This window comes from Bufo gargarizans, chromosome 8 (assembly GCF_014858855.1).
Source record: "Bufo gargarizans isolate SCDJY-AF-19 chromosome 8, ASM1485885v1, whole genome shotgun sequence".
NCBI lineage: Eukaryota > Metazoa > Chordata > Amphibia > Anura > Bufonidae > Bufo > Bufo gargarizans.
Genome location: NC_058087.1, coordinates 183882438 through 183909079, shown reverse-complemented (window position 1 = coordinate 183909079; position 26642 = coordinate 183882438). Strand labels below are relative to the sequence as shown.

The following is a 26642-nucleotide window of genomic DNA, read 5'->3' as shown; positions in this document are numbered from 1 at the left end:
TGTGGATTTCAATACATTTTGTGCCGCCGAAATCTGCAGCACCTAACGTGACTGTCCATTGAGCATGCCCATTATTGCTGCACGGTAACCGCGGCTGGCGTCCGCATGTGGCATAACCCCATTGAATGGACCTAAATCCCTGAGTGCAAACAGCAAAACTGCGGTAGAAATTGGAGGCTCCGCTCGCACAACCCAGCGGCGCTGCGGTGCCCGGGTTCCTGCGCGGTGCAGTGTCGTGTTTCTCTACTTTACATCACATCTTTCATTGGTGTCATTTTCTCTCACGCCAAACAATCCAGCAAAGTGTAATTAACGCTCGGCCGGGGTGAGGACGGGAAGCGGCGTCCTGCCCACAGTATAATTCTTTTATGTGAAGGGATGTCAGCCGCGGCTGCCACCGACACAAACATTAACCCTCTCTGTGCTGCAACACACACGTCAGGATAGCTGTCATTACAGGGGGCGATAGGCTAAGATACAAAGTTCATTGTATCCTAACGGGCCCATTAAAAAAATATTTTCAAGGTATATCCCAGTATAATCCAATACTATTCTAAAGATGTGCATACCCACTTTTAAAGTAGTTGCCCCCCTTAACCAGAACCAGCGCCACCCTGGCTGTGTTGGGTATTGCATCACAGCATAGCATATCAAAAACTATTTGGAACCAAAGGACTACTCACACACACACACTGGGCTCAGCTATGTCTATAGAGGGGCTACTGGACACCCCCAGAACTGCTCATGCCAAGGGATTACAAAAGGGGAAAATAATTCAATATGGCGGATCCCCCTTTGACCCAAGTAGACGGTTGTTTGAGTGCACTCACCCCCATACTATACTAGATCTAGGTTGACCGAACCACCAGGACCGTCTGACCCTCTAATGTGTCAGCTCGTCATGGGAAAGAAGGAGCGGGCATGTTGGTGTTCAACCACCCAATCCTTTGTTCTCCTAGAGATAACTCCCACAACACATGCATGCCCAGCTGGCAGTTATTTCATACGTATGGCGGTTTTAGACTGTGGACAGATCCTGCTGGGGAGTTTCTAGGACACGAAGGGTCATATTTACCAAGGTAATCCCTGCAATTACCCGCTAGTCCCAGAAGACAAGTGGTAGCCGGAGCACGGTGGAGGAGGGGTGACAATTCAGCTACGGCTGTACTTTATCCAATATCCATATCGCATTGGGGAAGCTGAGATACGAGGGGCTGTTTGCCGGAGTCCGCACACCTTTGGACTGTCCCGGTGCGTCACACAGGACTTGCCGCCCAACTTTCCCAGAGATCTGGGGTGGTGGATGAATCACTACTGGAGCGTGGTAAAGAATGAGGACAACCCTCATCAGACATGGGTTTTTTTGTATGCCGAGGAGGACTTCTTGCTCTCATGCCAGCTGCCAATGCCAGCCAAGATGCCAACCAGTCATTGTTTGCGCTGCTTTGTACAGTTGTCATGCCCGGCTGTGGACACTACTGGGCGTTCTACCAATATCACATGTAAATACAGCTTTGCTTTGATATCAGGCTGAAGGGAGTGGATGATAAGAATGATGGGAGTTTTCTTCCCTTTTCACTTGGCCGCAGTGCAGGTACAATAAATTCTGCACATATACGTATTACATGAAAGCCAGGTATGCCCAGCTTATATTACCGTCTGCGAAGCCAATCAGATCACGGCTTCACCTGCCCATTAAAAGCGGCAGCACAAGTGGTTGCTATAGGCAACAATATTGTCCTTAAAGGAATTGTTCATTTTCAGTACAACCTTCCACATGGGCTTCTCCCTTTGGATACGTACATAGCAGGTACTTCCCATCAAGAACCAAATTTCTTTTTGCCACCGCAGGCACAAAAATGAGCGTAAAGTTATCAGGACTTGAATTTTTCAGCAGAAATCCCCATCTTAAAGGGGATTTCCACCCAAAACAAAAAACTGTCCATATATCAGTAAACCAGAAGCTGAAGTAGCAGACCAAGTTTGGCAACTATGTCTATTTTACGTAGAGAGATACGACCAATTTCTCTATTCAGTTGTGGCAGCCATTTTAGTGTGCAGGAAGTGCAGCCATGACGGTTGTCATCTTTGAGCCAGCTTTTTGACAAAAGTTGTCAATTGTTACTTCTAAGAACGTGGTAACAAAACGAGCGGCCGCCATCAGTTTCTGAGCAGCTAATTCAAAGCAGACAAACAATATGGCTGCACTTCCTGTTCCACTTTTACTAAAATGGCTGCCGCTACTCATTAGTAAAATGCGGATATCTCTGGGAGTAAAACAAATATCATTACCAAATGTTGGCTACTGCTCTGCATTTACTAACATATAATATATACTTCTATATTTAGTTTTGGTTGGACCTTCCCTTTAAATGTCACAGTCTGACGCCCTGTATGATGGATTGGTGGCTCCGGGGTCTGCGTTTCTTTGTTGGGCCCAGAGATTACTATTCACACTGCGCTCTTACACACATAGGAAATACAAAAAGAATATAATCCGTGTGTACAGGAGGATCAGGCCGGCCGGGGCCTCGCGCACAAACATGACCCTGCCTGTATTTCCCAGTCTGACCAGCTCCGTCTCCACCTCACCAGTAATCAGCTGGAGGCTCTGACCTCACAGCTCTTATCATGTCCTCCATCTGATCCGGATAACAGGCCGATCATAAACAGATCGCTGCTCTTTTGGACTTGGCTCACGTCATCCTCGCTGTTTATTTTGGATCTCACCGGTTCCCAGTCTACTCTTCATTGCAGTGGTTTTCATCACTGACGTCAATTGGGAGGGGGAGGGGACACCTGGCAAATTCAGAATCCACGGAGCTCTAACTTGTGGAAGAAGAGGTTGTCAGCTTGTTAGAGGGGTCCATTGATCAGAATATAATCGGGGGGATTTATCAGTCTCTTCAAGCTAGTGATGGCAAGAATTTCGGTACGTTTTTTGGCCATTTTCCACCACGCTTTCCACTTGGGCAGGTTTAGCGGGAGGGGCGTGGCCTCTGCGGATTCATGAGCCCTTTAAGTAACTGACTGGTGGTGACTGTAATATAAATAAAGTTGATTGAGTTTAGCGTGCATGTGGTGTGAATGGGGACTTATCTCAGGACTGGCCATGTCGAAATCCAGCTGCCTGATCCTTCTCTCCCAAACATCTGCTTAAAAACGCCCCCCCCTTTTCTTCTCTCCCATAAAGAACCCCCCCTTTTCTTCTCTCCCATAAAGAACCCCCCCCCCCCCCTTTTCTTCTCTCCCATAAAGAACCCCCCCCTTTTCTTCTCTCCCATAAAGAACCCCCCCCTTTTCTTCTCTCCCATAAAGAACCCCCCCTTTTCTTCTCTCCCATAAAGAACCCCCCCCTTTTCTTCTCTCCCATAAAGAACCCCCCCCTTTTCTTCTCTCCCATAAAGAACCCCCCCCTTTTCTTCTCTCCCATTAGGAACACCCCCCCTTTCTTCTCTCTGCTCCGATCCTGTGCTGTGGTACCCAGTGTGTAAGCGTCATCTACCCCTCGGGAAGCATTCATAAGACTGTTTTATCTTCACGGATCTGCTCCGCGAGTACGCCGTGTCCAATTTCGCCATGTGCCATGGTCGGCCCCGATGCCACACACATGCAGAGTCAGATGTAAAAATGAAACACCCCATTCGGCCATTTCGAAACCTACAAGCCTTACTACTAATATCAGTGAGAATTTCCGTAGCCGGCGTGGGTGGCGCATGTAGCGACAGGTCCTGACGGATTTATTCCACCTCCACCGGGAGGGATGATTAATTACATTCACAGCCCTGAACGGTGACGTCTGCAGCTACCTAGTAAAATTCAAAAACTTGCACCCCCCCCCCCCCCCATCTCAAGAAGCTGGACTGGCAGGCACTGACACAGACCGGCGAGACTGTGGTTAGCACAGCCAGGTGTGAGACCCCCTCCTCCACCCCAGCAGCCAGGTGTGGAATGACACGTCATCGGCCACATATGAAACCCCTACAGCACCACCAAGCTCAGCTTCTGGCCGGAGTCTTTGCCGTGTGATTTCCAGCCCATTTCTGTTCCAATTTTTATTTTATTTTTTACAGCTCCCTATGGAGGAACATTCACTTCAATGGGGCTTGGGGGAAAAAAAACCGGAAATGACTGTGTGCATTCCACAACAAAAACAGAACATGTCCAATTCTTGTCAACAGGCATTGTTACAATGCATTTGCAAAAAAAACACTAAACGGATGCAACACGCATGTCTTCCGTTTTTTTTTTGCAGATCCATGTTTTGCGGACCGCATAACACATACAGTCGTGTGCATGAGCCCTAATTCTATAGTTACAAAGTAGAGGACCAATCAGCACCGTGTAGGACGTTTATAACATTGTGACAGAGAAAACGGATCCGTCCCCATTGACTTGCATTGTGGGTCACGCCGGGCTCCGCATCCCAGGACGGAAAGCAAACTACAACACATTGCGGTTTTCTCTCCGGTCTGGCATTTTGGAGCATTCCGTTCTGTTCACTGACAATGAATGGGGACAAAACTTTTTTTTTGCCCAGTATTGAGCCCCTATGATGGATCTCAATACCGGAAAACTCCAGTGAACGTGTAAATAGACGTTCTATAGTCATAAAGACTTGTAAATAAATGAGCCCTAATTCTGTCACGGATTTGCCGCAGATATATTGCAGGGGGTGACGATCCGCAGCATTTCCACTACATGTAAACATACTTTAGGGGGAGGGGGGGGGGTGTTACGTTGTATTTTGGGCTACGTAAAGTTTTCTCTGACCGTCCGATACTCCAGAACACCCGATGATCTGGAGCAGCCGTGTAGCAGCGCCTCCATTACTGAAACCCCCGCAGTCTCGGCACATTCCAGGACAGGGTGTCAGAGTCCGGGGGTCAGCTCAGCGCTTCCTTTATAGCTCTGCAGGCGTCAGCGCTTGGACTTAGTAACCGGTAACCGCGTGTACATGGGAGCCGCTCTGTGTGAGGTCAGCGCGTGTGCGGTTAACGAATGACGTGATCATGATTACACGCTGATGCACACAGTATAATGGCTGCTGAGAGCGCGGGCGCCAGGAATTCAGGACAAATCTCAATCTGGAGAAGACCCCTGAGCTTCCGGATGGACACTGGGCACCATGGGCCAGCTGTCTTTTTTGGCCTTGCACTGAACTGAGCCTAAGGCTACATTCCCACGACCATACGGGTTTTGCGGTCCGCAAAAAAATAAATAAACGAATGACGTTCCGTATGGCATCCGATTTTTTTGCAGATCTATAGTAACAATGCCTATCCTTGTCAGCAAAATGGACAAGAATAAGACATGTTCTATCTTTTTTGCAGGGCTACAAATGCAGATAGCACACGGTGGGCTGTCCGCATTTTTTGTGAACCCATTGAAATGAATGGGTCTGCATCCCATCCGAAAAAAAAAAACAAAAAAAAAAAAACGGACACTGAAAGAAAATTGGTAGGAATCTGACCACTGGGACCACCAGAATAGAGGACCCTCGTCCTACGCTGTGAAACTACAACTCCCAGTATGCACATTTACTCGGCTCTTCTTGTGACTCCTATTGAAGTGAAAGGAGGATTCTGGGAGTTGTAGTTTCTGATCAGCTGGAGTGCCAGAGGTGGCTAATCTCTGTGCTAAAATATGCCATCAGGTGCTGTTTAGAGGGGGGCCTTTCTCTGGGAGCCCCCCGACCACTACAATGAAGGGGCCGCAACCACTGCCATCCAGGTTCTGTAACCCAGCCCCATTCACTTAGAACTGTGATGGCTATCCTCCAGCACGCCAACTGTGGTAAAACTACGACTCCCAAGATGTACACTTGCTGAGCTGTTCTCAGAACTCCACAGAAACGAATGGAGCATGCTGGGAGTCGTAGTTTCAGTCCCAAAGGCCATACCCCAGCAGATATTCTAGAAACATGCCATCACCTGCTATGGCTGGAATGGCCCTTTAATACTTCTCAGGTATGAGGGTTCGTTACAATTGTATCCACTTGTGGACTATCCTCTGTCTGTACTCCAGGCCGATACACTGTAACAAGACATTAGGACAGGATTGCCTAGACTGGATACAATTGTAATAAAGCCTCAGAAGTTTTAGGTCTGTACAGTCTCTGGATGTCAACAAGGTGGTCTCCATTCACTGACAACAAACAGAGATCTTGCAAATGGAGAAGAACTAAAACAAAGTATTTTGGAAAGTCGCAGGACATGTCATTATTGACGTAAAAATGAAACACCCCTGTGAGATCCGGCAACAAGACACAGAGCCGAGTACATTTCCAAAATATCTCCCCAGCCCACATTCCGGGAATAGCAGCCGCGCGCGGACGGTGCACAGCGGAGGGCGATGACACGAGGACGGCGTCGGCGCAGAGCAGGACTATGGAGGTGTCGCGATTCATGAGGGTTAATCACCACCGTGTGCGTCCTGCTGCTTTTACAGGGACATTCTTCTCTTCATATCATGTACAACTGAATCTAGTGTTCCCCTTTATCAGCCACAGCAGAAATCTGAGTCGGAGGGGGGGTTCCGAAATTCCTCAGCCATATGTTCTAATCATGAGACCGTCCAGCTATCCAGCTGTCAACACCTACATCTCCCAGCATGCTTGCTTGCTCGGCTGCTCTCAGAACACCTATAGAAGTGAATGGAGCCTGCTGGGAGTTGTAGCTCCACAACTCTGATCCTGCGTTTTAGAAATTCGCTTAAAGAGGTATTCCCACCGTAGACACTGATGGCATGTCGGCCGTTTCCGTGGCGCCCATAAAAAACGGACAGTGAATGCAGTGCACATGCGCATTCATTCTCTGCCTGATGTAGCAGCAGGCGGCCCCCAGGCCAGGAGGGACTGTTCGATAGATAGGTGCGGGGCCCAGGACGTTTTTGGCATATCCTGTGAAATAGCATTTCCGTAATTACACCTTTATTACCCGAATGACCTCCACGTGGCTGCGGCGATATCTGGTCGTCTGGGACTTTTTACCTCGACCTGCACAGCTCCAGCCTGAATGCAGGATTGTCCTGACCAAGGATGCAACCTCCATGCAGATACCTGGTCTATTCCCAGGGACTGTTTTTTGGCAGCCTGTAGTCTCAGGCCACTGTCCAGCAACTATTCTGCATATCTCCACCTCTGGAAACCAGCTGGATGCCCTTTCTCCCAATTTCACAGACCGATTGACAAAGACAGCCCAGCGGAGGAATGCCACTCACATTCGGGTCATGTCACTGTACACACAATGCTGCTACAACAGTCAAATCCGGGAAGGGGATGGGGGGGGTGATGTCCAGTGACCTATACCCACAAACTGTTCTGGGCGGGTTGTATATTTACACGCACAAAGTTCTCCGATCTCAATACAGAACTCATACAACTTTTTGGGTACAGTAATGGGGGCAGACCACACCCCAACACATCAAACCAGGGCAAGTCAGCCATACATTGGGCAGACTAGATGGGCCAAAATGGTTCTTATCTGCCGACACATTCTAGGTTTCTATACATCCCATACTAATGGCCTTGGCACAGGACGAAGAAAAGGACTGCCATCTGATGCCATACGGTGAAAGGTCACATCACCAGGCAACTTGTGCCGCCTTCCCTTACATCACCTACACAAATACCAGGCTGCCGGCGTACATGTTGATGCTTCCTCTGAGATCATAGAACATAGTGATTCATCCTGTGAAGTCAAGGGCCGAGCCTTGACACGTCACTGGTCGTGATCCAGCATGCTGGGCTCAGATTATTCGGTAACCCCGGGCTGGTAATTACAAGTGTGACTGCCCGAAGGTGGGGGGAGAGGGTTCGGAGATTGGACTATACATATTGTATTTGAAGATCACACCCTTGTCTCAAAAATTAAAAATATTTCCAATAATATTTTGAAATGTTGCTTGTCATGAGACCGACACTTCCTCTAATCCCATGATCATGCCCATTACCGTGGGTTGGCACCTATGGCGCGAGCTCTTAACAGAAACCACCAAGGCTCCACCTACATATGGGAAACTTACCTACCGGACAGGAAATGTGGCGTCTTCCCAATATCTAGTGATACTCCTGAGACTCTCAGCATTCCAGACAAAGCTGTCACTGGTGATCCGATGTGTTGCCATATGTAGATGAACGTTACTGAAGATCCATAAGTGTCTCTAGCCGGGTCCTGAGCTACAAATCTGGATGGGAACTAATGCCATACTCTACTGCTAATGCTCTACAGAACCTATAGGGTCTCTAGAGAAGAGGTTCTCTGAAACCATGCCAAAATAAAGAGTTGTAGGGCACCCAATGAAATAAATAAATGGGTGTCCACCAGGGGTAAACCAGACTGCTCCTTTAAGAACACATAAACCACAAGGTGCCGGGAGGCCTCTGCCACTTTCCTGGATGTATATGACGAAAAGGTAGAGGCTGTCCACAGTAGGAGGTAGGTAACCCTCCAAAGAGAAATGGGTCACTCTTGTGCTGCTGGTCACCCCGTTATAGGATTACGATTCCACTTCAGGTTGCCCAGCACCCATAAGAAGCCATTGCAAGCTTCATACTGTTTAAGGGCCCAAGGGCATTGAGTACCCAATGGTAGAGGTGCCAATGTAAACTAGAGCATCCCATGTGGTGGCACAAGGATGTGTAGAGGAAGTCCTATCTAATTTTAGAGCTCTGGTCTGGGGAAAGAATACATTTCAGGGGGTCTAGTCTGGGTTCTGATTAATTTTATGGGTCTGGTCTGATACATTCTGCCTCTTGTCTGGGGGGGGAGGGTCTAATTACATTTTGGGGGCTATAGTTACGAGTTTAGGGGTCTGGTCTCTGAATTAACTTGTGGGTCTAGTCTTGGGTCTGATTAATTTTACGGATCTGGACTGGAGTTCTAATTAATTTTCAGCGTCTGGTCTGGTGTCGTAATTCATTTTACAGGCCTGGGTTCTGCTTTATTTTTGAGTCTCGGGTATGACCGAGTTTAGGGATCTGAAGGAGGTTAGAGGTCTGGGGTCTGGATTCTGAATGAGTTTAGGGGTCTGATTAATTTCAGGGGTCTGGACTGGTTGGAATTTATTTTAGGGGCTAGGGGTCTTAATGAGTTTAGAGGGTCTGAAGGAGGTTAGAGGTCTGGTCTGGGGTCTGAAGGAGGTTAGAGGTCTGGTCTGGGGTCTGAAGGAGGTTAGAGGTCTGGTCTGGAGTCTGAATGAGTTTAGGAGGTCTGGTCTGGGGTCTGAAGGAGGATAGAGGTCTGGTCTGGGGTCTGAAGGAGGATAGAGGTCTGGTCTGGGGTCTGAATGAGTTTAGGAGGTCTTAATTAGGTTAAAGGTCTGGTCTGTGGTCTAAATGAGGTTAGAGGTAAGGTCTGGGGTCTGAATGAGTTTAGGGGGTCCGTCATCTTACTTTTGGAATCATATCTAGTTTTTAATTCTTGATATAAATACTTATCCAAAGTTTTGAGACATCATTTTATTTTTATTTTACTTTTGGAGTTCAGCTCGGACCTTCACCTTACCGCAGACATTTCATAAAACTAGTGGAGAACCACTGTCCTAGAAGATCTGCCTGGAGACCTCTAAGTCTGGCTCAGTCAGAGGAGCACTTACCCTTTGGGCTTGTGTGATCATCTTCCGGACCACCTCTTTAATATGAGGCTGGCCGTCGATGGGGGGCTGCATGTATACTGTTGCCCGGGTCACTCCTCTGTAGGCCATCGCATCCGGCCACCCCAAATCCAACTCCGGGATGGAGCAGTCCGACCTATCCGGCCAATATTCCAAGGAATGTGCCGCCCCATCTTGGGGGTCCTCTTCTCCCTCCTGCTCAGACTTGTCCCCGCTTTTTCTGAGGTGACTAGAGTCAGGGTCAAAGGATTCCACCCTGGAGGGGATCTTGGCCAGCTCCAGCTCGGACAGGAAGTCCCTGATGTTCTCCTTCTTGACCACTTCATGGAAGGAGTCCTGGCCGGAGGAGACCAGGGCTTCCAGCGCCAGCCGCTGCTCCTCGCTGTAGTAGAACTCGGGCTTGCTCTCGCTGGATCTCCAGTTGACATTGTTATTGTCCAGGCACTGGATCTGGGACAGAGCCATGGTGAGGGATCCACTAGATCCCGGAGCTTTGTATAGAAGTGCTGGGAGTCCCTGTGCAGAGAGGAGATCCCGGATCTAGTGGCGGCCAGCTCCGCTGCTCTCGCCGTCACACACTCCCATGGTCCCGCAGTCAGTGGCGGCAGTGTGCTCCCCGCCGTCCCGCAGCCGGTCTACTACTATGTGCACTGCCGCTCCCGCACTGGACAGGTAAGAGCGGCGGCGGCAGGACTCAGCCCCGCCCCCACACACGTCACCCGGCCCCGCCTCCCAGCTCACGTGATCTATACTGGACTGCTAAACTCCGCTGCGTCCCCGGCTACTTATACACAGGAAGGATAGATACACTGCTAACACCTCTAATCATACATCGATGCCACGCCCATGAATACAGACCACGCCTACATAACAGAACCACGCCTCCATACCTTTTTAAGCTAGAGTGCCCCTATAATATCACCCAGAATACCTCCATAACAATATCATCCACAGTGCCCCATAATAGTATCAGGAAGAGTGCCCCATAACCATATCGGACAAAGTGCCTCCATTATATAATACCTCATAACAGTGCCAGACTATGTACCCCATAACCAGAGTAATTATTAACAGTGCAGTCCAAAGTGCCTCTATTATAGTACCAGTGCTTGGCAAGAATATCAGCCAGAGTGCCCCATAATGGAACCAGTGCTTGGCAAGAATATCAGCCAGAGTGCCCCATAATGAAACCAGTGCCCCATAACATTATATCGGACAGAGTGCCCCATAATGGAACCAGTGCCCCATAACATTATATCAGACAGAGTGCCCCATAATGGAACCAGTGCCCCATAACATTATATCAGACAGAGTGCCCCATAATGGAACCAGTGCCCCATAACATTATATCGGACAGAGTGCCCCATAATGGAACCAGTGCCCGATAATGGAACCAGTGCCCCATAACATATCAGACAGAGTGCCCCATAATGGAACCAGTGCCCCATAACATTATATCAGATAGAGTGCCCCATAATGGAACCAGTGCCCCATAACATTATATCAGATAGAGTGCCCTATAATGGAACCAGTGCCCCATAAATATTGTATCAGAGAGAGTGCCCCATAATGGAACCAGTGCCCCATAACATTATATCAGACAGAGTGCCCTATAATGGAACCAGTGCCCCATAACATTATATCAGATAGAGTGCCCCATAATGGAACCAGTGCCCCATAACATTATATCAGACAGAGTGCCCTATAATGGAACCAGTGCCCCATAACATTATATCAGAGAGAGTGCCCCATAATGGAACCAGTGACCCATAACATTATATCAGAGAGAGTGCCCCATAATGGAACCAGTGCCCCATAACATTATATCAGACAGAGTACCCCATAATGGAACCAGTGCCCCATAACATTATATCAGACAGAGTACCCCATAATGGAACCAGTGCCCCATAACATTATATCAGCCAGAGTGCCCCATAATGGAACCAGTGACCCATAACATTATATCAGAGAGAGTGCCCCATAATGGAACCAGTGCCCCATAACATTATATCAGACAGAGTGCCCCATAATGGAACCAGTGCCCCATAACATATCAGACAGAGTGCCCTATAATGGAACCAGTGCCCCATAACATATCAGATAGAGTGCCCCATAATGGAACCAGTGCCCCATAACATTATATCAGCCAGAGTGCCCTATAATGGAACCAGTGCCCCATAACATATCAGATAGAGTGCCCCATAATGGAACCAGTGCCCCATAACATTATATCAGCCAGAGTGCCCCATAATGGAACCAGTGCCCCATAACATTATATCAGCCAGAGTGCCCCATAAGGGGACCAGTGCCCCATAAATATTTTATCAGCCAGAGTGCCCCATAATGGAACCAGTGCCCCATAACATTATATCAGACAGAGTGCCCTATAATGGAACCAGTGCCCCATAAATATTGTATCAGAGAGAGTGCCCCATAATGGAACCAGTGCCCCAAAACATTATATCAGAGAGAGTGCCCCATAATGGAACCAGTGCCCCATAACATTATATCAGACAGAGTGCCCCATAATGGAACCAGTGCCCCATAACATATCAGACAGAGTGCCCTATAATGGAACCAGTGCCCCATAACATATCAGATAGAGTGCCCCATAATGGAACCAGTGCCCCATAACATTATATCAGCCAGAGTGTCCTATAATGGAACCAGTGCCCCATAACAGTATATCAGCCAGAGTGCCCCATAAGGGGACCAGTGCCCCATAAATATTTTATCAGCCAGAGTGCCCCATAATGGAACCAGTGCCCCATAACATTATATCAGACAGAGTGCCCCATAATGGAACCAGTGCCCCATAACATTATATCAGCCAGAGTGCCCCATAATGGAACCAGTGAGCCATAACATTATATCAGAGAGAGTGCCCCATAATGGAACCAGTGCCCCATAACATTATATCAGACAGAGTGCCCCATAATGGAACCAGTGCCCCATAACATTATATCAGCCAGAGTGTCCCATAATGGAACCAGTGCCCGATAATGGAACCAGTGCCCCATAACATTATATCAGACAGAGTGCCCCATAATGGAACCAGTGCCCCATGATAGAATCAAACCTGACACTTTTTGGGGTTCATGTCTGAAGTGCGCTGCGCCAGATGGTTGGAGTGATTGGAGGGCACAGGAGGCGGGTGTTAAAAGCGCTGGATTTAAACTGGTCGCTGCTGTTGACATTTCTTCTGGTTTGATTTGCTCCTAATTTACGATGCATTGGCGCCATTTTAGTTGAGTTGGCAGATTTACCGTTGACACTTTTTGACCTCCAGTCCCGCGGTGGTGTACAGACTGACGGAAACCTCTCTAATAAATGAAACTCCACGGATGACAAAAGTATAACCAGTATGAGGGGCCCGGGCATTTTGGGGGGCATTATAAGGGTTGGATAACCCCTTTAAACTGTCCGCTGCTGGCATCAGATGCGCCAAAATTATTAAGAGGAGCTCGTCTCATAATGCAATGTGCCGCATCCGTGCAACAAAACGGAAATCCACGCCGACAAGAGAGCTGCTGTACATTTCGGCTATAACCTACCCAAATGGGTCACAACATTTTGCAAACTAAATGGCTCCAGTTTTCTGGCGTACAGCAGGAAATATTCCAAGTGTAACAAATGGTGGGTAATATTTTTTAAATTTGTTGCAAAAAAATAAATAAAAAATGCAACCATTGAGAGACAACCCCAAAAATGGGAGCAAAAAGCCTCATGTTACATTGGTGGCGTATTGCTAGGATGTGCCACCAATGTCCCACCTCTGAGACCTGCCCCGGTCTCCAGAACAGGGCCCCCAAAGTGAAGGAAAGCAAGCCGCGCAAGCTCTGCCTCCCTCCATTCACCTCTATGGGAGGTGAGCACTGGTTCATCTGTTTCTGGCAGCCCCATAGGGGAGAATTGAGCGGCGGCCGTGCATGTGGTGAGGTGCGCTTTCCTTCACCTTGGGGGGGGAGATAGCGGCAGGTTCCAAAAAGTCACAGAAGTTCTATTTTGCAACATTTTTAAAGCCAGAATTCCGGAGTGCAGGGATTGATAAATCCCCATCCCCGTATCTGTAGTGGAAATATCCCTCAGTACTATATACTGTGCACACACTGGTTGTATACTGTCTGCAGACAGGAGAGGAAGGCTTTCCATGCCCCGGGGCCTCATTACTTCAGTGAAGCAGCGGTGACATCACCAGATGAGACCACTGATAGCGTGAAACCTGTTCCGCCAGGTAACATCCAGGTAGATCAGTAAACCCGAGGTGGAGCAGGCAGTCAGTCACCTGCACCTCTGCAGCCGCTTCTCCCCTTCTTTGCACAACTGGGTTCAGGGGCCCCCCATTTGTCAATAGGTGGTGGATATTCCTGAAGTGCGCCCATATACTGAACCTTGTACATTCCCTCCGCGCTCTGTATCAGCTGCACATAAGACACTCGAGGTGTGTGCGCGGGTGATAACAGCTTAATAATGCTTTTATCTGTGACCGTCAATATGGCCGACTGCCAGATAGCACCATAATAACGTGTCATTGTCACAAGGTCATCTTTCCAATTGCTGTGTATATAAGGTGTATCGTATCCTGTGCATTTACTCACTACACTGAATCCTGTGCATTTACTCACTACACTGAATACTGTGCATTTACTCACTACACTGAATACTGTGCATTTACTCACTACACTGAATACTGTGCATTTACTCACTACACTGAATACTGTGCATTTACTCACTACACTGAATCCTGTGCATTTACTCACTACACCGAATCCTGTGCATTTACTTACTACACCGAATCCTGTGCATTTACTTACTACACCGAATCCTGTGCATTTACTTACTACACTGAATCCTGTGCATTTACTTACTACACCGAATCCTGTGCATTTACTCACTACACCGAATCCTGTGCATTTACTTACTACACTGAATCCTGTGCATTTACTTACTACACCGAATCCTGTGCATTTACTCACTACACTGAGACCTGTGCATTTACTCACTACACTGAATCCTGTGCATTTACTCACTACACTGAGACCTGTGCATTTACTTACTACACTGAATCCTGTGCATTTACTTACTACACTGAATCCTGTGCATTTACTCACTACACTGTATACTGTGCATGTACTCACTGCACTGAATCCTGTGCATTTACTTACTACACCGAATCCTGTGCATTTACTCACTACACTGAGACCTGTGCATTTACTCACTACACTGAATCCTGTGCATTTACTCACTACACTGAATACTGTGAATTTACTCCCTACACTGAATCCTGTGCATTTACTCACTGCACTGAATCCTGGGCATTTACTCACTACACTGAATCCTATGCATTTGTTCACTACACTGAATCCTGTGCATTTACCCACTGCACTGAATACTGTGCATTTACCCACTACACTGAATCCTGTGCATTTACTCACTACACTGAATACTGTGCATACCCACTACACTGAATCCTGTGCATTTACTCACTACACTGAATCCTGTGCATTTACTCACTGCACTGAATACTGTGCATTTACTCACTACACTGAATCCTGGGCATTTACTCACTACACTGAATACTGTGCATACCCACTACACTGAATCCTGTGCATTTACTCACTACACTGAATCCTGTGCATTTACTCACTGCACTGAATACTGTGCATTTACTCACTACACTGAATCCTGGGCATTTACTCACTACACTGAATCCTGGGCATTTACTCACTACACTGAATCCTGTGCATTTACTCACTACACTGAATCCTGTGCATTTACTCACTACACTGAATCCTGTGCATTTACTCACTACACTGAATCCTGTGCATTTACTCACTACACTGAATCCTGGGCATTTACTCACTACACTGAATCCTATGCATTTGTTCACTACACTGAATCCTGTGCATTTACCCACTGCACTGAATATTGTGCATTTACTCACTACACTGAATACTGTGCATTTACTCACTACACTGAATACTGTGCATTTACTCACTACACCGAATCCTGTGCATTTACTCACTACACCGAATCCTGTGCATTTACTTACTACACCGAATCCTGTGCATTTACTTACTACACCGAATCCTGTGCATTTACTTACTACACTAAATCCTGTGCATTTACTTACTACACCGAATCCTGTGCATTTACTCACTACACCGAATCCTGTGCATTTACTTACTACACTGAATCCTGTGCATTTACTTACTACACCGAATCCTGTGCATTTACTCACTACACTGAGACCTGTGCATTTACTCACTACACTGAATCCTGTGCATTTACTCACTACACTGAGACCTGTGCATTTACTCACTACACTGAATCCTGTGCATTTACTCACTACACTGTATACTGTGCATTTACTCACTGCACTGAATCCTGTGCATTTACTTACTACACCGAATCCTGTGCATTTACTCACTACACTGAGACCTGTGTATTTACTCACTACACTGAATCCTGTGCATTTACTCACTACACTGAATACTGTGAATTTACTCCCTACACTGAATCCTGTGCATTTACTCACTGCACTGAATCCTGTGCATTTACTCACTACACTGAATCCTATGCATTTGTTCACTACACTGAATCCTGTGCATTTACCCACTGCACTGAATACTGTGCATTTACCCACTACACTGAATCCTGTGCATTTACTCACTACACTGAATACTGTGCATACCCACTACACTGAATCCTGTGCATTTACTCACTACACTGAATCCTGTGCATTTACTCACTGCACTGAATACTGTGCATTTACTCACTGCACTGAATACTGTGCATTTACTCACTACACTGAATCCTGGGCATTTACTCACTACACTGAATACTGTGCATTTACTCACTACACTGACTACTGTGCATTTACTCACTACACTGAATCCTGTGCATTTACTCACTACACTGAATCCTGGGCATTTACTCACTACACTGAATCCTATGCATTTGTTCACTACACTGAATCCTGTGCATTTACCAACTGCACTGAATACTGTGCATTTACCCACTACACTGAATCCTGTGCATTTACTCACTGCACTGAATACTGTGCATTTACTCACTACACTGAATCCTGGGCATTTACTCACTACACTGAATACTGTGCATTTACTCACTACACTGAATCCTGTGCATTTACTCACTACACTGAATCCTGTGCATTTACCCACTGCACTGAATACTGTGCATTTACCCACTACACTGAATCCTGTGCATTTACTCACTACACTGAATACTGTGCATACCCACTACACTGAATCCTGTGCATTTACTCACTACACTGAATCCTGTGCATTTACTCACTGCACTGAATACTGTGCATTTACTCACTGCACTGAATCCTGGGCATTTACTCACTACACTGAATACTGTGCATTTACTCACTACACTGAATCCTGTGCATTTACTCACTACACTGAATCCTGTGCATTTACTTACTACACCGAATCCTGTGCATTTACTTACTACACCGAATCCTGTGCATTTACTTACTACACTGAATCCTGTGCATTTACTCACTACACTGAATCCTGTGCATTTACTCACTACACTGAGACCTGTGCATTTACTCACTACACTGAATCCTGTGCATTTACTCACTACACTGAATACTGTGCATTTACTCACTACACTGAATCCTGTGCATTTCCCCACTACACTGAATACTGTGCATTTACTCACTACACTGAATCCTGTGCATTTACTTACTACACCGAATCCTGTGCATTTACTTACTACACTGAATCCTGTGCATTTACTCACTGCACTGACTACTTGTCACAACCAGACAGCTGAGAAGCTCTGACAGAGGCCTTTCAGAACCTCCTCCTTGAATTTCTGTGTTGTGGTATTCAGCTCCTCCTCTCGTCAGCCTCTCTCAGCTGTCATGTCTTAATTGCTTCCCTTTAAATGCCTCCTCAGAATGCTTTTCTGAGCGGCTTATATTTCCTCCTGGAGTGTGTGTGCACGCTGATCTGTCCTCCTCTTTGCTTCAAAGCTAAGTGTACCTTTATATGTTTATATCTGTTTGCTGGATCCCAGATGACCCTGACTCCCTCCGTGTCTTGTGTAGGGAGCCGGTGGTCGTGTCCCCTCACTATTGTAGGGTGCTCAGGGCTTTATAGTCAAGGTTCGTGGATATGCAAACCTCCACCATTAGGATCTTTGCATAGGCTGAGCAGCCAGGGAAAGTGCCAGGTCTTCTGCAGGGGTCTCCCTTGGTTCCTTAGTTTTTGGATCCAGCGAGTCGTTTATACATGTTGCTTTGCCTTGTTACCTGTACACATTCCGTGACATTATAAGCCGCCAAAACCGTCTTAAGCATGGATCCGGTTTCACTTTTGGCTGAACGCTTCCAGGGTCTTTCATTGGAGGTAGCTGACCTCCGTAAGACTTTGTCTCAGCTTCAAGTGACCGATTCAGCTTGCGTTCATGGAGCTTGTTCTGAGCCTAAGATCTCGCTCCCGGATACGTTCTCTGGGGGTAGTGAGAATTTTGTGCGTTTTAGAGAGGCTTGCAAACTCCATTTTCGCCTTCTTCCCCATTCTTCTGGTGATGAGGAACGGAGGGTGGGGATCATTATATCGCTGCTCAGGGGTAACGCTCAGTCCTGGGCCTTTTCGCTGCCGGAGGGGGCACGGCCCCTTCGTTCAGTGGATGAATTCTTTTTAGCCCTGGGTCAGATATATGATGATCCGGATCGTATTGCTCTGGCGGAGTCTAGACTACGTCTCCTATGCCAGGGTAAACAATCCGCAGAAATATACTGCTCAGAATTTCGGAGTTGGGCAGCTGATACTGGTTGGAATGATGCTGCACTCCGAAGTCAATTTTGCCATGGTCTTTCAGAGAGATTGAAAGATGCATTTGCCTTTCATGAAAGGCCTATTTCTTTGGACTCTGCTATGTCTCAGGCCGTTCGTATTGACAGGCGTCTTAGAGAGAGAGGAGAGATCTCTCCTTCCTGTCATACTCGGTCCCAGGACTGTGCAGCGGTCCCGCTCTGTGCGCAGGGGTCTCAGTCGCTGTCAGCCCCTTCTGAGCAGGAGCCCATGCAGCTGGGGTTGATTGCTTCTGACAATAGAAGATTCAGCCCGCATGAGAGGGTTTGTTTTTGTTGTGGAGGTATTAATCATTTGGCAAATATTTGTCCCTCTAGGAGATTCAGGCAGTTCTCTGGGTATAATAAAGAAACAAAGAGGAAAAAATCTTTGAAAAATGTTCCGTCTGTTACTATTGGCAGGATTGAGGCGGAAATTGAAGATTTTCCGTTTGCTTGTAGTTCCCGTTTTGTCCTGCCGGCTAGGGTGGCGCTAGAGAGCAAGAACATTTTTTGTGAGATTTTTGTGGATAGTGGAGCAGCGGTTAATCTCATTGATAATCACTTTGCGATAACTCATGGTTTCCAGGTGTGCGCTTTGAGAAAGGATATTCCTGTGTTTTCTATCGATTCCGCTCCACTTTCTCAGAAGTCATTAAAGGGCATAGTTCACAATATCCGTTTAATTGTGAGTGATGCTCATGTTGAGGATGTGTCATGTTTCGTCCTTAGCGGTTTGCCGACTCCTCTAGTGTTGGGGCTACCCTGGCTCACTAAACATAACCCCACCATTGATTGGCAAGCAAGGCAAATAAATGGTTGGAGTGACTTTTGCAGAGAGAATTGCCTCACGACATCTGTTTCTGAGGTTGCTACTAAGACTGTACCATCTTTTCTCTCTGAATTTTCGGATGTCTTCTCTGAGAGTGGAGTTCAGGATTTGCCCCCGCACAGGGAGTACGATTGCCCTATTAATCTCATCCCAGACGCCAAGCTGCCTAAATCTCGTTTATACAATCTTTCCCAACCTGAGAGGATCGCTATGCGTGCTTATATCTCTGAGAGTCTGAGAAAGGGACACATACGACCCTCGAAGTCACCTGTTGCCGCTGGTTTTTTCTTTGTTAAGAAAAAAGATGGTTCTTTAAGACCTTGTCTGGATTTCAGGGAGCTGAACAATATCACAATTCGTGACCCTTATCCGCTTCCTCTGATCCCGGACCTGTTTAACCAGGTTGTTGGGGCTAAAGTCTTTTCCAAATTAGATTTAAGAGGGGCATACAACCTGGTCAGGGTCAGAGAAGGGGACGAATGGAAGACGGCCTTCAATACCCCTGAGGGCCATTTTGAGAATTTGGTTATGCCTTTTGGGTTGATGAATGCCCCAGCCGTTTTTCAGCATTTCGTGAACAGCATTTTTTATCATTTGATGGGAAAATTTGTATTGGTGTATTTGGATGACATTTTGATTTTTTCTCCCGATTTCAAAACTCATAAGGAACATTTACGTCAGGTCTTGCTCATCCTGCGGGAGAATAAACTATATGCGAAACTGGAAAAATGTGTGTTTGCGGTTCCAGAAATTCAATTTCTGGGGTTTCTTCTCTCCGCTTCTGGTTTTCGCATGGACCCCGAGAAGGTCCGCGCTGTGCTTGAGTGGGAGCTTCCTGAGAATCAAAAGGCGCTGATGCGTTTTTTGGGCTTTGCCAATTATTACAGGAAGTTCATTTTGAATTATTCTTCTATTGTTAAACCACTCACTGATATGACCAGAAAGGGGGTAGATTTTTCTTCTTGGTCAGTAGAGGCGCGTAAGGCCTTTTCTGATATCAAGGAGAGTTTTGCTTCCGCTCCCATCTTGGTGCAACCTGATGTTTCATTACCCTTCATAGTTGAGGTTGATGCTTCTGAGGTGGGTGTGGGGGCGGTCTTGTCTCAGGGTTCCTCTCCTGCCAATTGGCGACCGTGTGCCTTTTTCTCAAGAAAACTCTCCTCCGCAGAGAGAAATTACGATGTGGGAGATAGGGAATTGTTGGCCATCAAGTTGGCTTTTGAGGAATGGCGCCATTGGCTAGAGGGGGCCAGACACCCTATTACCGTATTTACTGACCATAAAAATCTGGCCTACTTGGAGTCAGCCAAGCGTCTGAACCCGAGACAGGCCAGATGGTCGTTGTTCTTTTCTAGGTTTAATTTTGTTGTCACGTTCCGCCCTGGAGTTAAGAATGTGAAGGCAGATGCCCTGTCACGTTGTTTTCCGGGAGGCGGGAATTTTGAAGACCCAGGTCCCATTTTGGCTGAAGGTGTGGTGGTCTCTGCTCTTTTTCCTGAATTGGAGGCAGAGGTGCAGGCAGCCCAGTCAGAGGCTCCTGATCTTTGTCCTCCTGGGAGGTTGTTTGTGCCTCTCGCTTTAAGACACAAGATTTTTAAAGAACACCACGATACGGTCCTTGCTGGGCACCCGGGGGTAAGAGCCACACTGGATCTCATCGCTCGGAGATTCTGGTGGCCTGCGCTTCGTAAGTCGGTTGAGGGTTTTGTGGCAGCCTGCGAGACTTGCGCTCGTGCCAAGGTCCCTCATTCACGGCCATCAGGTCCTCTCCTTCCCTTACCCATTCCTTCCCGTCCTTGGACACATCTGTCCATGGACTTTATCACGGACCTGCCTCGTTCCTCGGGGAAGACTGTGATTCTGGTGGTGGTGGACCGTTTTAGCAAAATGGTGCATTTCATCCCTTTTCCTGCTTTGCCCAATGCTAAGACGCTGGCGCAGGCATTTGTTGATCACATTGTCAAGTTGCACGGTATTCCTTCAGACATAGTCTCTGATAGGGGCACGCAGTTTGTTTCCAGATTCTGGAAGGCTTTCTGTTCTCGCTTGGGGGTTCGGTTGTCATTCTCTTCTGCTTTCCACCCGCAGTCGAATGGCCAGACAGAGCGCGTCAATCAGAATCTGGAGACATATCTGCGTTGTTTTGTGGCGGAGAATCAAGAGGATTGGTGTTCTTTTTTGTCCCTTGCTGAGTTTGCTTTAAATAACCGTCGTCAGGAGTCCTCTGATAAGTCACCATTTTTTGGTGCATATGGGTTTCATCCACAGTTTGGGACTTTCTCGGGAGAGGGGTCTTCTGGTTTACCTGATGAGGACAGATTCTCCTCGTCTTTGTCATCTATTTGGCAAAAGATTCAAGAGAATCTAAAGAGCATGAGTGAGAGATATAAGCGTGTGGCTGATAAGAGACGTGTGCTTGGTCCGGACCTGAATGTTGGTGATCTGGTGTGGTTGTCTACCAAGAATATCAAATTGAAGGTTCCCTCCTGGAAGTTGGGTCCTAGGTTTATTGGGCCTTACAAAATCCTGTCTGTCATCAATCCTGTTGCATACCGTCTTGATCTTCCTCAGACTTGGAAGATCCATAATGTTTTTCATAAGTCCTTATTGAAACCTTATGTTCAACCCATTGTACCCTCGCCTTTGCCTCCTCCTCCGATTATGGTTGATGGGAATCTTGAATTCCAGGTCTCTAGGATTGTGGATTCTCGTCTTGTCCGCGGTTCTCTTCAGTACCTTGTTCAGTGGGAGGGGTATGGTCCTGAGGAGAGGATGTGGGTCCCAGTGACGGACATTAAGGCCTCTCGTCTCATCAGGGCATTCCATAGGTCCCATCCTGAGAAGGTGGGCTCTGAGTGTCCGGAGTCCACTCGTAGAGAGAGGGGTACTGTCACAACCAGACAGCTGAGAAGCTCTGACAGAGGCCTTTCAGAACCTCCTCCTTGAATTTCTGTGTTGTGGTATTCAGCTCCTCCTCTCGTCAGCCTCTCTCAGCTGTCATGTCTTAATTGCTTCCCTTTAAATGCCTCCTCAGAATGCTTTTCTGAGCGGCTTATATTTCCTCCTGGAGTGTGTGTGCACGCTGATCTGTCCTCCTCTTTGCTTCAAAGCTAAGTGTACCTTTATATGTTTATATCTGTTTGCTGGATCCCAGATGACCCTGACTCCCTCCGTGTCTTGTGTAGGGAGCCGGTGGTCGTGTCCCCTCACTATTGTAGGGTGCTCAGGGCTTTATAGTCAAGGTTCGTGGATATGCAAACCTCCACCATTAGGATCTTTGCATAGGCTGAGCAGCCAGGGAAAGTGCCAGGTCTTCTGCAGGGGTCTCCCTTGGTTCCTTAGTTTTTGGATCCAGCGAGTCGTTTATACATGTTGCTTTGCCTTGTTACCTGTACACATTCCGTGACACTACTGTGCATTTACTCACTACACTGAATCCTGTGCATTTACTCACTACACTGAATCCTGGGCATTTACTCACTACACTGAATCCTATGCATTTGTTCACTACACTGAATCCTGTGCATTTGTTCACTGCACTGAATCCTGTGCATTTCCCCACTACACTGAATCCTGTGCATTTACTCACTACACCGAATCCTGTGCATTTACTTACTACACCGAATCCTGTGCATTTACTTACTACACTGAATCCTGTGCATTTACTCACTGCACTGACTACTGTGCATTTACTCACTACACTGAATCCTGGGCATTTACTCACTACACTGAATCCTGGGCATTTACTCACTACACTGAATCCTATGCATTTGTTCACTACACTGAATCCTATGCATTTGTTCACTACACTGAATCCTGTGCATTTACCCACTGCACTGAATACTGTGCATTTACCCACTACACTGAATCCTGTGCATTTACTCACTACACTGAATACTGTGCATACCCACTACACTGAATCCTGTGCATTTACTCACTACACTGAATCCTGTGCATTTACTCACTGCACTGAATACTGTGCATTTACTCACTACACTGAATCCTGGGCATTTACTCACTACACTGAATACTGTGCATTTACCCACTACACTAAATCCTGTGCATTTACTAACTACACTGAATCCTATGCATTTGCTCACTACACTGAATCCTGTGCATTTACCCACTGCACTGAATACTGTGCATTTACCCACTACACTGAATCCTGTGCATTTACTCACTACACTGAATACTGTGCATTTACTCACTACACTGAATCCTGTGCATTTACCCACTGCACTAAATCCTTTGCATGTACTCACTACACTGAATCCTGTGCATTTACCCACTACACTGAATCCTGTGCATTTACCCACTACACTGAATCCTGTGCATTTACCCACTACACTGAATCCTGTGCATTTACCCACTACACTGAATCCTGTGCATTTACCCACTACACTGAATCCTGTGCATTTACTCACTACACTGAATCCTGTGCATTTACCCACTGCACTGAATCCTGTGCATTTACCCACTGCACTGAATCCTGTGCATTTACCCACTGCACTGAATCCTGTGCATTTACCCACTGCACTGAATCCTGTGCATTTACCCACTGCACTGAATACTGTGCATTTACCCACTGCACTGAATCCTGTGCATTTACCCACTGCACTGAATACTGTGCATTTACCCACTACACTGAATGCAGGTATGACTGGTATTGCTGCCTGGGTTCTTCCTGTACTGGGCTGTAACAACATTCTTGTGTCACGTGCATAATCTTTTTCTAAACTAAGCCTCTGCTGCAAGCCTCGTACCTCGCCATCACCTCACACACCCACCGCAGCCCCTCACTTATACACCTGAGTAAATCCCCAAATCAGCACTGGAGTAACTGTTACCGGAGCTTTTCTCCTGTGTGAGGAGCTGAAGTATCCAGCGGGGTGACTGACCACTGTGCGCCCATAACTGTGCCAGCCAGCGTGCCCCCATAACAGTGGCAGTCCTCATAGTCCTAGGGACATTATGCAGTCCATGCTGTTTAAAGCTTTTGTTCCCTTTTCCCCTGAATGGTGTTTGCTGCCCAAGTCCTTGGTATACAGTAGTGTACTGTGTGGTTTAGTGGCTCAGCTACTGGTGTCCAATGGTTAAGTGCCCGGCCACAGACCAGCGGTTCAGTACCACAGTGTCGAGGCTCCGGTGGTTTAGTGCCCCAGCCTCTGTTGTCTATTGACTTGGTGCCTTGACCCCACATGTCCAATGGTTTGGAGCCCATTAGATATTTTACTAGTTACCTAAGGGTTAGACTTACCTTTGGTGCAGACCTTGCAGGTGCACAGGGGCCCGATAAGCTGGCACTATATAAGGGCACCAAGGGTCCCGTGGCTGAAAATGACTCATAGAGTCCAATCCATTTGATGAAGGATTAGACTGGAGAGTCATAGTAAGGGACGAAAAGCACAAAAATGAGCCCTTCACTTTTGATACAGCAAGGGGCCTGAATGCTATTTTTGCACAGGGGCCCCTCTATCGTCTTTGTCCACCCCTGAGTTAAGAGTTAACCACAGCTACCCAGCCTATACACACTGATCTGCCAGAGAATATAACGTGCTGAGACTTTAGTCTGGGATTTGTTATCTGAAACAAAGATTTCATAGAATGGTGCCAAAAGACTGCAAATCCCAAATTCTTTCTCAGGTTCTGAGCTGGAGAGAGATTAATGGGCAGGATTGCACTTGGCGGCAGTGCACAGTGCTGTGTCTACCATCGGATCACCACAAAACATATCTGCTGGAACGGTTCTGGAGACTTCTTCCAGAGCAAAGAAGTAAAGCCCAAAGCAGTGAAGCTGGGTAATAAACCAGGATGAAGCTTGCAGCTTGGCCAAGGACTGGGGTTTGTCACTTTTGATATCCTCTAATGCCTGATAAATATTTAGACTGCCTGAGTCAACAGGGTCTGTGTCACATAGAGGTCTAGAAGAGTAGAAGTAACCTCACCACTTTCTGATTAAAAAAAATGGTCCCTATAGTCCTTCTAAGTAGACCGTAGAAAGGCAACAAAATCTCTCTTCACAGTGGTGGTCGAGGAAACATCTGCTGGTTTCTGGACCCAGAGTGGTGGACGACAGTCTTCAACTTGAAGAGGACACACGGTCCAAGTGATCGTCTGATCCATTGTCTTATATCTGATACTTTATGTCTTACAGATGCCGTTGGGTGTGTTGTTCCTGAGGAGTGTGTCAAGGTTTGTGGAGCTGAAGTTGGCTGCTCTAATATTGCCTACCCAAAGCTGGTGATTGAACTAATGCCTAGTGGTAAGAGAACATCTCCACTCCCTGATAGACATGACATTGGTTCAATCTGTTATAACATGCCTGTCTGGTTTATTTGTCTTTTCTTATTGCCTCCTCCCTCCTTCTCATGGTCAATGCAAATGATTCTCGAAGGTCTTCGTGGTCTGATGATCGCAGTCATGATGGCGGCTCTCATGTCTTCCTTGACCTCAATATTTAACAGCAGCAGCACTCTCTTCACGATGGACATCTGGAGGAAAATCAGAAAGAACGCCAATGAGAAGGAGCTTCTTCTGGTGGGAAGGTTAGTTGGCTCTATGGACCATCAGTACTGAAACCTGTAGAATGGTAGGATCTTTTAGGATCAAGACTTCCTCTGTTAGCTAAACCCATGAGTGGCGTTCATTGTGTCCATCAACCCTACAACATCCTCGGTGTGATGAAATCCTCATGTTTTTACTTAGGAACCTCCTCGATTAGTTAAAGTCTAGAGATCATCCAAATCAAGTCTAGTGCACAATGGCGGTGAAATCAATGGATGCAATGGAAATCCATTGGCTTCATGGTGGTGACTATCCCAGTCAGAACCAAGCTTGTGATCACCGGTATAGCAACAGATTGGTGGCAATAGGCGCTAAAGAAGAAAAAGTGAAGTCAGAAATAGATCCAAGGGTCATCAACAGAAGAGTGGTCAGGATGAGAGAACCTTGCCAATGGATGGAGCCAGGAGTAGAAAGACAGCTACTAGACAATCTCAAGGGCAAATGAGAAGCGAAAGCAAGGAACAAGACCAAGATCAGGATTATAGATGAGCAAATTTTTCAAAAGTTCGATTCGGCTGATTCACCGAATTTTACAAAATAAATTCGCTTTGTGACAAATTACTTCATCACAATTAGTGGGTGCAATGACAGGGAGCTGCGATAGCACCTCTTCCGTCATTGTACCCATCAGATGCCGCGTTCATAATGATCGCGGCATCTGAGTGTAAAAACTGTGTGAAATTAACATTAAAAAAAATTAAAATCAAACTTACCACGTCCATTTGTTCGCGACGGGCCGCCACCATCTTACTTGAAGATCTGGAGCGAAATCTCGCACGGCGCGAGATTACGTCATCA

At 46.9% G+C, this 26642-nt stretch overlaps 2 protein-coding genes across 6 annotated transcripts in view; one reads left to right on the top strand and one right to left on the bottom strand.

Moving 5' to 3' along the window:
* Positions 1-10380, bottom strand: part of FAM83G (family with sequence similarity 83 member G) — a 30151-nt gene extending 19771 nt beyond the window's left edge. Inside the window, exon 1 of the mRNA XM_044305004.1 lies at positions 9598-10380. Within this exon, the coding sequence (XP_044160939.1) occupies positions 9598-10080 (483 nt within the window). The 5' untranslated portion in view covers positions 10081-10380. The remainder of the gene's footprint in view (positions 1-9597) is intronic.
* Positions 1-26642, top strand: part of SLC5A10 (solute carrier family 5 member 10) — a 117251-nt gene that overhangs the window by 70870 nt on the left and 19739 nt on the right. For all 5 annotated transcript variants that reach the window (XM_044305009.1, XM_044305008.1, XM_044305010.1 and 2 more), the window contains 2 exons: positions 25435-25542; positions 25675-25825. In XM_044305009.1, the coding sequence (XP_044160944.1) occupies positions 25435-25542; positions 25675-25825 (259 nt within the window). The remainder of the gene's footprint in view (positions 1-25434; positions 25543-25674; positions 25826-26642) is intronic.